Genomic DNA, 13282 nt, shown 5'->3' on the forward strand with positions numbered 1-13282 from the left:
GCTGCATTAGATCTCCATTTGTAATAGCCGTTAAGTGTTTCCATTAAATTCTCATTAGGTTCCATAATTATTTACACTATTTATTTACTGTATACTATTTTATTTTTTCTTGCTTGTGCTTGGGGTTGTCTTTTTGTTACATATAACTTTTTACTGCTGAATATCATATTTATACTCATGCATAGATGGGATATATGCTCTATTCTAATGCATATTAATCAATAACAAACAAATTAATTTTCTTATAGGCAAATGATCCCCTTGCATGTCCTACCAAGGCTAGTAGAATACATCTGTAAATAATAAAAAATATAGTTTTGATTCCTTATTTTGAAGAAATTAGACAAGAATTGTCATTTTGTTGTGCTGTCTTCCATATATCTGTAACAAATATTCTTTCAATATTTTCTTTTAAATGAGTGTACATATATGCAGAATCTTATTTTTGCTACTTCAATTTCCTTCTATGTAACTCATGACAAACAATGAAGAGTGTACCAAATCTCCCAAGTTTTCATCTTTCACACATCCTTCACCCAAGAATATCTATCCAATTACTTGTTTGTAGTCCCACATACGAAATCTCTGACTGGTTTGCTCAGGACTGATCTGATGATTTCTCCTAATCTCTCAGGAAAATCTTTCCAGAATCAGAAAAATACAGTGTGTTTCACTTTATATAAACAGCACCAACATATGGTGACCTTTCATCAATAACTATTTTGTTTATAAACAACAACTTATAGCAAATTCCATCTGCCAAAGTCAGAGTGTAGTCACTGCTTTTAGCAAACATCAGAAAATTATTGCTTCCTTGGATGCTCAGACTCAAAATATATTATCTTAGTAAAAACAATTGCTTATCTGGCACAATATCAGATGACTGCAGTTTTACTTTTTTTTTTTTTTTTTAACTGATGTTAGTAAAACATGGAAAACAAGTACAATGAACCACCTCAAATTTTCTGAAGTATTGAAACTGCCACCATTTACCAAGTAGTCCATATCTTATAAAAATAAAGCATACGAATTGCAAATATTATTATTGAAGATTCTGTTAGCCCAACAGAATTGCAGAGCTGAGTTATATATTCACATGATTCCTGGTGCATTTTGACTTACAATGTTGTTAATCAACAAAAAAATAGCATCAGGACTCCAATAGAAAGAAAACTGCAGACAGGCACTATTTACAGTTCAATTTCCTCATGCCAAAGGATAGATATTGTAACACCTATAAAAATGCAATTTATTTATTTGCTTGGTAGAGCTGCAAAGGACCATTGAATTTATTTTTATTTTATTTTATTTTTATTTTATTTTGTTTTATTTTGTTTTATTTTGTTTTATTTTATTTTATTTTATTTTATTTTATTTTATTTTATTTTATTTTATTTTATTTTATTTTATTTTATTTTATTTTATTTATGTTTTATTGGGAGTGAGGAGCTTTGTACAACCAAACTCCTTACAGTGAGTGAATCAACAAAAAAATGTGAAGTCTCAAAATGTTACCTATCTTAGATGCAAGTACTGATTTTCAGTACTGATTTTTTTTTTTTTTCCTTAGCATAGCAAACCTCATGCTCATTTGCTTCATTAGATAGGCAGAGGACAAAGGCTACGGTAAATTGTGGAATAGCTTCAAGAAGTCTCTGCTTCAAGATTCCTGTGTTTTGATTGGATTGATCATTTATCTTATGCTACATCTTATTTGGAAAAATATGGAAAAAAATGTGAGATAATTAAACTAGCATGGCAATTTCTGAGGAGCAGCTAAGACAGAAAACAATGTCTTTCCACCCCCACTCTGGAGCAAAATTCAAGTAGGGAGTAAAATTAAATCCCCAAGCTTCTCAAATGTGTTTGGTATATATGGACCCTCAATTTAGTGCAGGTAATTTTTATTAATCCGCTCTGCACTGTGAACTTACTGAAAATATCTATCCTTTGAGTGGAGGCTGTGGGAAGGAGCAAGGCATAGACAGGTATTTACTCCAGATCCTGTTATTGCTGCCTGTGTCCTCTTGGGCTCTTGTGAAAATAGCTGAATGCATGGTTCCCAGAGCCTATGTGCAGTTTTCATGTCCATGCTACTGCATCTCTTAGGGGAATTGAAAAAGAAATAGTAACGGCTACGGTGCTACGGAGATGCAGCTGAAGAATAAACCTTTGTCATTGTGCCATTTTTCCCTGTCCTGGTTTTCAAGTCAAATTCCATACAGCAAAAAAAACATGGAATACACAAATCAGTAGCCTTAGGAAAACAAAGAACAATATGTTTTGATGGCAGCACAATGCTCTTTAAGTTACAAAAAGCTATATTGGCAAACAAGATGCAGGCATTTATTTTAGGCTCAGTGTGGCAAATGAAAAGAGTTTTATGCATTGGAAAAACATATTTTTAATGATGAGACAAATTACCAGGCATGCTGGAATATATCACTGTCTTCCAACAAGGGCTGCTCTCGTCTCCTCTACCCTCTCTCTCCAAAATGAAAATGTTTTATATAGCCCAAGAAAGATAGCCTATGACAGAGAATGCATGGCTAGATTCGAATCATGTTAATTTGGTGCAAAGAGAATGAGGACTCCATGGCAGGGGAGTGCTGCCTCTGCCAGAGGCTCTGTCCTGAAATGCTCTGCACTATGCTGCTGCTCTTTGCTGGGGAAAGCAAAATACACTTTACCCCACAGTTTCTCAGGTAAGCAGTTTAGATACAATAAAAACAATAAATCAGCCATGGCATTTTCCTATTATACACTGGTTGCCTTATCTTTTCATGGAAAAGTTGTCTCTATCATGGTAGCATGTAAACATTTTCCAGAAAGGTTTCCATGGAAACAGGTAAAAGTGTGCGCATGTGTACATGTGTGTGTGTGTGTATGTGCGTAGGTGGGAGGAAAAGGTGTTATCTTCAGCCTGGGAGCTATTTTTAGGAAAGCTACAGGTTTAAACGACTATGTCTCAGCACACTTAATCAAATGCTTGTTAAGGAGGTGGCAGTGGGTGGAGGGAAGGTAATTGGACTTCTCAAAAGGATCATTTCTCTGAAGGACACCCTATAAAACATTTAATGAGATACTGTCAGTGTCCTTTTCGTCTTCTTTCACTTTGCCACGTGCGCTCAGTATCACTCTATGAAGTTTCATATGACAGAGTTTTCTCCTTTGTGGCAGCCTGCTAAAGGTTAAAAGAAAGAATGCAGCAAGTAGAACAAAATCCCAAAGGAAGATGGAATATCCAGCAGGAGGGAAGGCAATATCTGGCTGCAATTGAAGCAGGAATGTCTTACAGACTGTATAATGGAAAGAGGTATTGTTCCCTGCTGTGTTGGTTAGGGCTGGGAAAGAGACCACAGACATCTGCCCTTCTCGGCGGCTGATCCTTTTTTATCAAAGTGTAGGAGATCTGTGGATGTTTCCAATGGGAGTAGTATTATATGCGTATTGCTGTCTGGGACAAATGACTGTATTTCTGGAGACATTTTCTGGAAAGCCTTTCTAAATTTCTGCAGCTATAGCACAAAGGAGTTCACCTTGTTGAGCAAAGGCTCCTCTCACAAGAGGAGAATTGAAGTTCCTGGATAGGAGTGGAATAGGAGGAATGGAATTAAGAGCCTAGGGAGAAGCAAGCAAGACTGTGGAGTTTGGAAGAGACAAATGAAACAACAACAAAAAAGGAAATGAAGTAAAATTCATTCTGGTTCAGGAAAGCTTGTGAAAATCATTAATGAATAGTGCCCTTGACTCTATTGTGGAGTATTTCAGCCTTGTTCAATGAAAAAAGAAGGAAAGGAGGAAAGAATGAGAATCAAGAAAAAATGTGAAGATGAAAAAGAAATCCTAAGGAAACCAGTAAAGAGACAGGGAATAATAATTAGTGGAACTTGGAGAGATATGTATTTTTAAAGGGCTGTTCAATTTACAAATATATGAAAATTAAATAAAACATAAAATCAACTTTTCCCTTTCCTTGTAGTTTTAGCCTGAGACCTTCTTTACGTAAGGGTACTCTCCTCAACATCATGCTTTTAAAAGAATAGGAGTTTTATACATAAGATGGATCTATTTGCATATTCTTTTTGTAGCAGTGGAATGTATGATTTCTAATTAACTTTAAATCAATTTGGACGTGTCCTATTGGATGCGTTTGAGCTCCCAGCCTTGGTACAAAGAAGATCAAAGAAGCATAGTGAAGACCACAGCATGGTAGTAAAAACTGTGACTGTGTAAACTCTTGGTAAAAACAGGTGAAAGGAACAGGCCGGTGATCTCCCAGCACAGACCCTGTCCAGCTGATCCTGCATGCCTGCTTGTGTGTGTCCACTTGGTGCCTCTGCTGGGATGCTGCTTTAGGGATCTCCCAGTTAGTGAAGTAATGAGAATAAATCTACTTTTTGCATTTTCGCTGCAAGTCTGTAGTTGTTCCCACTGCCTGTCTGTGCTGACTCACACACCTGCTATGTGAAAACACCCTTATCCCAGTACACGGTTTTCAGGACAATATTTTTTCCCCAAAGGCATATTTGCAGCTTGATTCTTCAGGATGGACAGTCTCCAATCTCTTAAGTTCTAAAATAACATCACTGGGACACAGAGTTACTAATGTTATTTTTTTAAGGAATTTATGAGTCTTTCTAAACAAGTTTATGGATCATGAAAAGAAATATTTGGACATATAAAATTGGAAAATTGGAGAGAAGCAAATTTTATACTGTATTTACAAATATACCACAGAACTTCCTTTTGGTTCAGGATAGGGAAAAATCACCAAAAACTCAGGCCACTAGATTGAATTCTACTCCCAGACCATCCAGGCAAATGCCATCCTCAGGGTGAAATGGTGAATACTTTACTTGTTCACAAAAGGATCAAAATGCAGGAGCATTTGTAGGTCAGGACTGAGCTGTAATGGGAGAGTTTTTGTGGAGGTATGAGAAGGAGAAACTATTGTGGGGGTCTAGCAGGCATATTATCCTGTACCTTCTGTATTGCTTCCCTGAACAAAGCTGTTCTTAGAATGGATACCATTGTCTTAAAGATACAGTGGTTCCCAGGCATACAGTCTCTGTATAAAGTTTGGAGAAGCTAGAGAAAAAACCTCAGGAGGGCAATGACCAGTTTCCCATTCTCTAATTATAATCTGAATCAAAGAAGAAGGTCTTGTGAATGCTGTTTGCATGATTCTGCTGTTGCCTACACTTCTATAATTAGGGGTAATCCTATTAGTGTCCATGAAGTCAATATACAAAGCAGAACAAAACTGAAGGGTGTTGAATTTGTCCTTCTCTGTATTTTTCTCATTCCTGCTTGCTGGGATGATGAACAGCAACAAAAGCAGCCAGAGAATTAAACATATTAGAAACAGGCAGACTCACCTTTCAGCAAACTTTGGTTGAAAGTTTTCTAAGCATATTTTCCTTGGATGTCAGTATGAGAAGATAAGGTTCTTGTTTTATTTTGCTTTCATCCCTCTTGACCTTTGCTCCTCCTATTATCTGAATCTTTTTTATTTTATTTTACTCCCTTTCCTTCTGTTCTTAAACTGCTTGTCTATGATCCATTGTGTTTTGTTAACTTTGAGTATCTCAGAGAAGGCAGTGTTAGCTTCAGGGTGATACCACAGCTTGAGAAGGTGTACCAGGAAGCTGTGCACAAAACGCTAGGCAATAGATCAAGGAAGGTTCTCTGTACAGAAGAGAACTGGCAGAGAATCTCACAGAAAAGTACAGTCCTAAGTATCACTTAGACCTATTTATTTGTTACATATATATCACGGATGTGTAGACCATTTTTATTACAACTTTTCAAAAATACTGCTATATATTTTTAAATTACCAAATAGCTTCCAGCATATCAATAACTGAAACAGTCTGAGGTAGCAACAACTGATAGGTTATCACTAGAAGAGGACAAAATTAGAAAGGCCACTGGGGAGGGAGCCAGCATGAGCCATCTCAAAATGTTATTAGGGGATTGCTATTTTTGTTGTGACAGCAGACGCCTAAAATCCTTTCTTTCAGATTGATGGACCTAAAACTGCAGAATCACTCCTCCATCAGTTGCAAGCCTTCCTTCTTGCTCCATCTTGTCATTTTGACAATGATAAACAATGTATCCCTCTTCCAATACAGCAGAGCACATTTTCAGAATGTCCTAATACTTTCTTAAATTAACATAAAAGTTCCAAACCTTCCCTGACTGAAAGTTTAAGGTGTCTAAATGGAGATGGGAGAAACAGGAGGAAGACATTAATGTGTAATGTACTCCTACAATAATTTTCCTTTCTTATCCTGCAGGTGTTTGAGATTGAAAATACTGTCTTGAATGATGAGGCTGCTCGACCTTGCAGATTTCTGAACAAGCTCAGAAACCATTGCATTACAATGCAAAATGATAGCAGAGCAAAATGATGGTGGCAGAGCAAGACTAGTTTCCTTCTTAAGCTACTGAGTGCTATTAGAGTCTATTAGAGTTATTGTACATCCCACAGACTGATTTAGGTACATGCTAGCAGGTTACTCCAGGCTATGCTATCCTTTATTGAACTTTGAGAACAGAAGTCATAAAGCTACACTGCTTTGGATTTTGTTAATTATTTTGCTGAAGCAAAAGAATTTTCCTTACCTTAAAATGATGAGTATTAAAGTGAAAGGTATTTGGAGTGTTGAGATTTTTAACTTGGTAGATTTTACTCATCTCATTTATTTAAGGATAAGGTTTTGTTGGTCTAACAAGGATCCTGTAAGTGGCTTGTCAGTCTGGACAGCTTATTTTCTTTACAGAAAATATAATTTAATGCCTACTATGCTCTCCTCTTCTGTCAGACTCATTATAATTATTTGATTATGTGGAATATTGGAAACTAACCATCTCTTTTGATGGATCTTTATTCTCCATTTCTATTCCCAGGGACAAAAATTAACTGTGAATAGTGAGGAATTAAAGCTTTTTCCCCTTATCTGGTGTACTAACCCCAGCTGGCCATAATCCACGTCACTACTCCACCTCTACCTTTGTAAAGCACTTTTTACAAAGACTCATTCTACTATGCATCACAATGTTCTTTCTCAGTCTTGCAGACAGAGGCACAAAATTGGAAAACGTATTCCATGTATATACATGATCCTGTCAAATTCTACTCCTTGTGAGGGATGATAGTGTTTAGGAAAGAGCCAACAGAAGTAAATAAACACTGCTACTTGTACACCAGTTTGATTTTTTTTTTTTTTTTTCCTATGGCTTGCATAACCTTTAAAGGAAAGAATTTTACCTAAAATGATTTTGTTCAAGTCATGAACAAGGCAAGATTATCTCTGATGTGGACTAGTAATTTTAAATGAAAAGCAAGTGAAAACAACAGAAATATTGAATACTAAGCCAGGGGCAATTCAAAACAAAACACAAGCGTTGCCTTTTTTTGCATGATTTTGCTGTATGCAAACGCAAGACAGTTCATCCCATTTTTAGTAAGAGGAAGCTCATGTTATGGTATAAGCCACTTTTCAGCCATCTCTTGCAGCAACTTTCTTGTGTCAGCATAGCCTTAATACAACTGTACAAACAAAAGCATTATACAAGCTCCCATGTCAAGGACTATTTTTAACAAGACTTTTTTTCTTTAAGTGGGTTTTGCTGCCCCAGTCTAAAAAAGCAGTGCCAAAGTTTAGCTAAATCAGCTCACCATCATTTTCCACTTGTTTGCCTGCTTGGCATGTAGGTTGGATTAATAACATTTAAAAAATATTAACAGTCATTAAAAAGGGGCCAGGGAGGACCTAGTTTTGCAATCAGTTATACTTGAAAATTGCAGCTTATTTATGAAATAATTTAGTTAATTTGTATAGCTATTTCAGTAGCTACACAGGTTATGCAGTTACCTGGTTATTATCTACAAAATATATATGCTAAAATAAGTCAATTTAAGAGTATAATTTCTTCTTCCATAGATTTTAACTGTATGCAAGAGAGTCAGAGAAATACTAGTACGGTCTATTTGTTGAATTTAATTTGTAATGTCTCAAGATAAGAGAATGGAGAGTGGAAAAGTTTGTGTACAGCTCCTGTTTTGGAGCCCCTTTTTGCAACTATACCATGAAGCTCAACATGACAGGCTACCTTCTCAAGAGAACAGGCTCTGTGCAGTGTGATTTTAATCAGACAAGCAATTTTCATTAGCCTTATTCAGGGCTGTGAACATTTTATCTGGTAAGCAAAAATGTATTTCCTAAAAGAATACATTTCAGACTACTGGAATATATCTTATGTTACAATGAAGTGCAAGGGTCACAGGGGATATATGTGCAAATAGACCTCCTTATACACATATATGGCAAACCTTATTCTCATATATTGGGTCCAGTAGTAAACAAATATTAAATATATTGTAGATGGGTCCTATTAGCAACTTCTTGCAATTAAGACACATACTTCCAGTGAAAAGTACAATCAAGCACGCAAAATATTTGCCAATTTAAAAATGAAAGAGACACTAACCTCTTCTTCAACATTATGGGCAATTCCATTCTGCACTGGTCCTGAATCACTTGGTGGTGTTACTGCAACTTCTACTTTTGCACTTTTTTCTGTGTCATTATCCATAAATAAGAACAAGAAAACAACAGAGCAGAATATTAACAATCTATTGGTGAAACTGGTGCATTTAGTCTGTGTAAATAATCAAAATCTGATGGTGGACGAACACCTGCCTTAGAGAGAGACTAAAATTCTGGCTTCCATTTCTCCCGCACACATTTTGAATAAAATTCTTATGAGTGGTGAGCTGGTGATTGAAGAAATTATTCTACTGGCAGTTATGTTCTAAAAAAATTACATCCCTGGCAATACTTCATGCTCTTTGTTTATGCTAAACTTAATGAACATAACACTTCAGGTAAAACGTGGTGTATAGTGTTCTACCCAGACATTAATGAATGCAGATGAAGGGATATATTCAGTAAGAGATAACTTTTATACCTCACTAAACTCTGCAATTCATAAAGTTACATCTGAATTATAATAAAGTTCTTTCTTCTGCAAAAACATTGGAAAAGAATAAACAGAATCCCATTGCCCTTCAGCAAAAGTCTTACAGCGATTGAAGGGATAAAACTGAGCCTTCAGTTTATGGCACTGAATTTATTCAAATTTATTCTTACTTTTTTTATCTTGGAATTCTCTAAACAGCAATCATCTCTTTTGGCATGTACTAGATAAAAATGTCAATGGCCAAGAATCCCTGGGACAATTTGAAGTTCAGAGGAATAGCAATAAGAAATGTCTGACTCAAGTTCAGTGTTCCTTATGGTATGCTCTTATGCACATAAGTAAATACAGCTGTCAAGTTACATTACTGCTGTCCTGAGATTCTTCTAAATTAAAAATCTGAGATCACAGCCACAGCAGAGTGCCAGACTATTTGTAATTATTTCAGTGCATGTGCATTGTCCCTTAACCCCATACCCAGCATTATAGTTTATTAACAGAATGTCCCATTCAATTGCTTGATTCTGGAAGTAAATTTTATCTAAACATAGCACAAGGTCAGAAAAAGTATCAACTGAGAAAATGATTCAGCTTTTATCAGACACATTTGGATCTTGTTTTCTAATGCGGAGAATATGCCAAGGTAAAGTAGAGAAAAGAAGTCATAATATGGACTTTTCTTTTTGGAATAGAAACTTTTGAAGTAAAAGACAAATACTTATCCTTAATGGCAAGCCATAATAAACTAATTTTGTACAGCTAACATAGATGGGCTTAAATGTATTTCAGCAAACAGTAGACTCACAAATCAAATCTTAAATATGAAATCTCTTTCTTTTTGTGACAAGGGTAATACTACGTAGAATTTATATGATCCTAGACCAGTGGTTCTTGATTTCTGAATAATCCAAGATCTCATCTATCTATAATATAGAAGTCATTTGTATAAAATTTCAGAAGCTTTTCACTTACTTAGTAGAAAACTTATAGGGTTCCATGAGCTGTGAAGTGTTGAATGCTACTTCTTTAAGATAGGTAAAATATGCATGCATGGCATGAATGCATGCATTCAGTACGTAAAGGATTGGGCAAAGCACCATCAGGTAATAAGTTGGTAATGTTAAAAATCAGCCGTGGCTACCTCAAGCAGTTCCTTTGGATTGCGGGGATGGCATTTATCTTGCAGAACTTCTGAACAAACTGGATTTTGTTTAACATCGCATGAGGGCTGAACTAACTCAATGCTGTTGTTCTCTGCTTATATAAGAATTTCAGTAACATGGCCAGAGAGAAAGTACAGAGCATAATCCTGCATGTCAGTGGTCTGTTTAGATCCATGGGTTGAACAGGTATATTACAGGTATATTAAATACTACAGCACATTATGCCCTTGCATCAACCTTTCAAAAGTCAGTATATTTATTAAATTTCACAGGCAAACTGCAAATACATTTTGCCTCTTTATTTATGCCAGTTCAGCACTTGTCCAAAATCAGCATTGTATTTATCTCTGCAGTAATTCTGGGAGGCTTTCTAGATGTCTTATCAGACCTTCTCATCTTGCACTTAACTCCTATCCTGTCCTTGGGTGTCATACTCTTTTCTGAGGGGAATCAGAATATGTTTAGTAAGACAATGAAAATGAAGTAGAAGGAGAAATTCACTTCTAAGGATTTTCAAGTAAAATTTAACAGTGAAAAAAGCCCTCAGGAGTAAGTGATAAATCTGCACGGCTGCACTCACCGTGATTAGCAGCTCCATTCTGTCTTTCACTGTCTTCCACCTGGCACTTCTTTTTGGCAATCTTATGCAGAATTGAGGCCCTTTCCTTGAATTTTCCTAAAAGGAAGGATTATCATTATTCAAATGCATACATTTTGAGAGGCAAAGTTTTTTGCCACAGCTCCATAAATCAGTGCCAGTAATCCATTCCCATTCCTCCCCAAACAGCAAACATGTTATGAAACACTATCTTATTAAAACTTTTTTCCTTCCAGTGGAAATAAGATTTTTTTATTTTTTATTTTTTTCCTGTTCTGAGAACTCTGCAAGAAATAAGAAATGAAAAACAAAAAAATATTTTTCTTTTGAAGAGGCAGTCAGTAAAGTTCCTGTTACAAAAGTACTTCTGTATGGTCTGAGACTAAACAGAAGATTAATACAGATGAATAAAGATATTAACAACAAATACAGTTTCAGATCTCAGTCAGTATTACACTGTCACAGAATTTCAGATGAACCAAAATATTGCATCATGGTGACCTTTGTTAGCTTTGTCAATTTGTACTCATTCATGTCACTGTAATTTCAACAGGTACTTCAGATGGAGAGGAAAAAGTCTTCATAATGAATTATTTCCATTCCAGCTTCTCAAAGGAAAATTTTCTTCTCACCCTTCCAGGTGGTTTTTGTCTCCTATCAGGTTAAGCATGAAATTCATCATCTAGACTGTCTCCAGGACAACTCATTACCCCCTAAGAGAAGTCCCAGGTCACTCTTTGTTGCCCACTGAGTCCAAACACCACATCCAAATTAGGCAATGCCAAAGCTGGCAAATATTAAGTGAAATTAATTCTTCCCTTTTTCTACTTTGGTTGAACTTTCTATGTAAGGCCTCTTTGGGTGGTTTATGACTGTCTATGTGTTGTAGAAAGACACTGTATATGCTCTGGTGCACAAAGAGTGCAGGCTTAAGGCCAAAAGATATTTCAACAGAATCACATGATTGATTAACAATGGGAAGTACAGAGAAGTCATGAATTAACTCAGGTAGCTGGGTAGACTCACTGCTTCTAGATTAAAATTAAAGACATGCAAGAAAAAATATTTGGTCAAGAAAGAAATCCTCTCTTCCCTTCTAGCAAATGGAAGCTTATCAGAAACAATACCATCACAAGAAAATGTTTCAAATTCTTGTACCAATGTTTTCATATGTGCAGAAATGTATGCACAGTGCACAGGGACTTGCAGCTACTATTCACGTGGAAGTAGAATTATTGTGTCAACAGCAAATCACTTGGAGAGTAATAAAAATGCCACAAAGATTTAATAAACAGTATTGTCCTTGCAGTAGCCCCTATCTTTTCACAAGCACATCATGCTCAAAAATAAATAAATAACTAAACAAGCAAACAAATAAATAAATAAATTAGTCATTCACAACATATTGCAAAAGTTATCTTAGTACATGGTACCTAAAGTAAAACTGCCTGCAGAAGAGTACTGAAGAATAGAACACAATGCTAAATAGTAAGCCACTTCATTATTTCAGTGTGCAGGGTCAATGGCAGAGATTTTAATTAGATGGGGAATAAGAAATAAAGAGTTAAAGAAAAAAAAAAAGAGAGAAAGAGAAATGAAGTTTATTGGGATATGAGATGACACAAAAAAAAATAAAAAAATGATATAAATAAAAGGAAAAGTATATTTCTAAATATTTTAATCTGAAATGCTAAGTCAAGCCAGCTCTTAACTTCAGTTGAAACACAAGGGCCATTTAAGAAGTGCTTCTCCAGATGCATGCATAGATTCTGAGAGGTGCCTGCATAATTTTCATACAACACATATGTCAGTTTGCTACAGGATTTCTTGAAGTGTCAGACTCCAACTCATCTTCATATATTTGAAAATTTGGTCTGTGATACCCAAATACCCAAATGTATTTTTTGTGAGCAATGAAAACTATGGAACTGAGATTTTTTTCTGAGAAACATATGTGGAAACATCTATGTTTTCATCTATGCCAGGATTATTTTAATTTAAGACCCAAATTTTAAACAGTATATTAAAGTGATGCAGACTTTGATGAGGATACTACATTTTTTTTGTCTAGGATTGCTTAGAAATAGTTTAGATTTTATTGTTTCTCTTTTTTTTTTTTCTCTGAGAGAGAAACTCGAACTGAAAAGATCTCCACAGCTATTCATACTGTTTTAGATCAAATTAATTGAAGTTGTCCTTTTTATTTTTTTCTTCACATTGTCAAGTGTCTCTCGTCTTTAGGAAGAATTTCATATATTGACATTTGTAAGTTACACATCCACCAGTTCTTTCAGGAGGCTGTTCCACAGTTATATGTCACTGTCATGGAAATTAACCTCATCATTTGAAATGGAAAGTGTTTTTTTGCTTATCTTTATTTCTCAGTATATGCAAGCTTCAGCTTATATTTTTTTACATCATTACCTGCTGTTCAATTCATGCAGTGTAAGTAATAAAACAGTGTGAGGAAATGATTAAAGGACATAAAATCAACTATCAAAAGTGCCATTGCAGGAAAGAAGTAATACTAGAC

The 13282-nt window shown here is 35.5% G+C and overlaps 1 protein-coding gene across 4 annotated transcripts in view; it reads right to left on the reverse strand.

Moving 5' to 3' along the window:
* The window catches only part of SLC24A2 (solute carrier family 24 member 2), a 122541-nt gene that overhangs the window by 22485 nt on the left and 86774 nt on the right, over positions 1 to 13282 (reverse strand). For all 4 annotated transcript variants that reach the window (XM_084504910.1, XM_084504908.1, XM_084504909.1 and 1 more), the window contains 2 exons: positions 10732 to 10827; positions 8500 to 8588 (listed from right to left, as the gene is read on the reverse strand). In XM_084504910.1, coding sequence (XP_084361036.1) covers positions 8500 to 8588; positions 10732 to 10827 — 185 coding nt within the window. The remainder of the gene's footprint in view (positions 1 to 8499; positions 8589 to 10731; positions 10828 to 13282) is intronic.

The sequence above is a fragment of the Aythya ferina genome (assembly GCF_964211825.1).
Source record: "Aythya ferina genome assembly, chromosome: Z".
NCBI classification, from domain to species: Eukaryota; Metazoa; Chordata; class Aves; order Anseriformes; family Anatidae; genus Aythya; species Aythya ferina.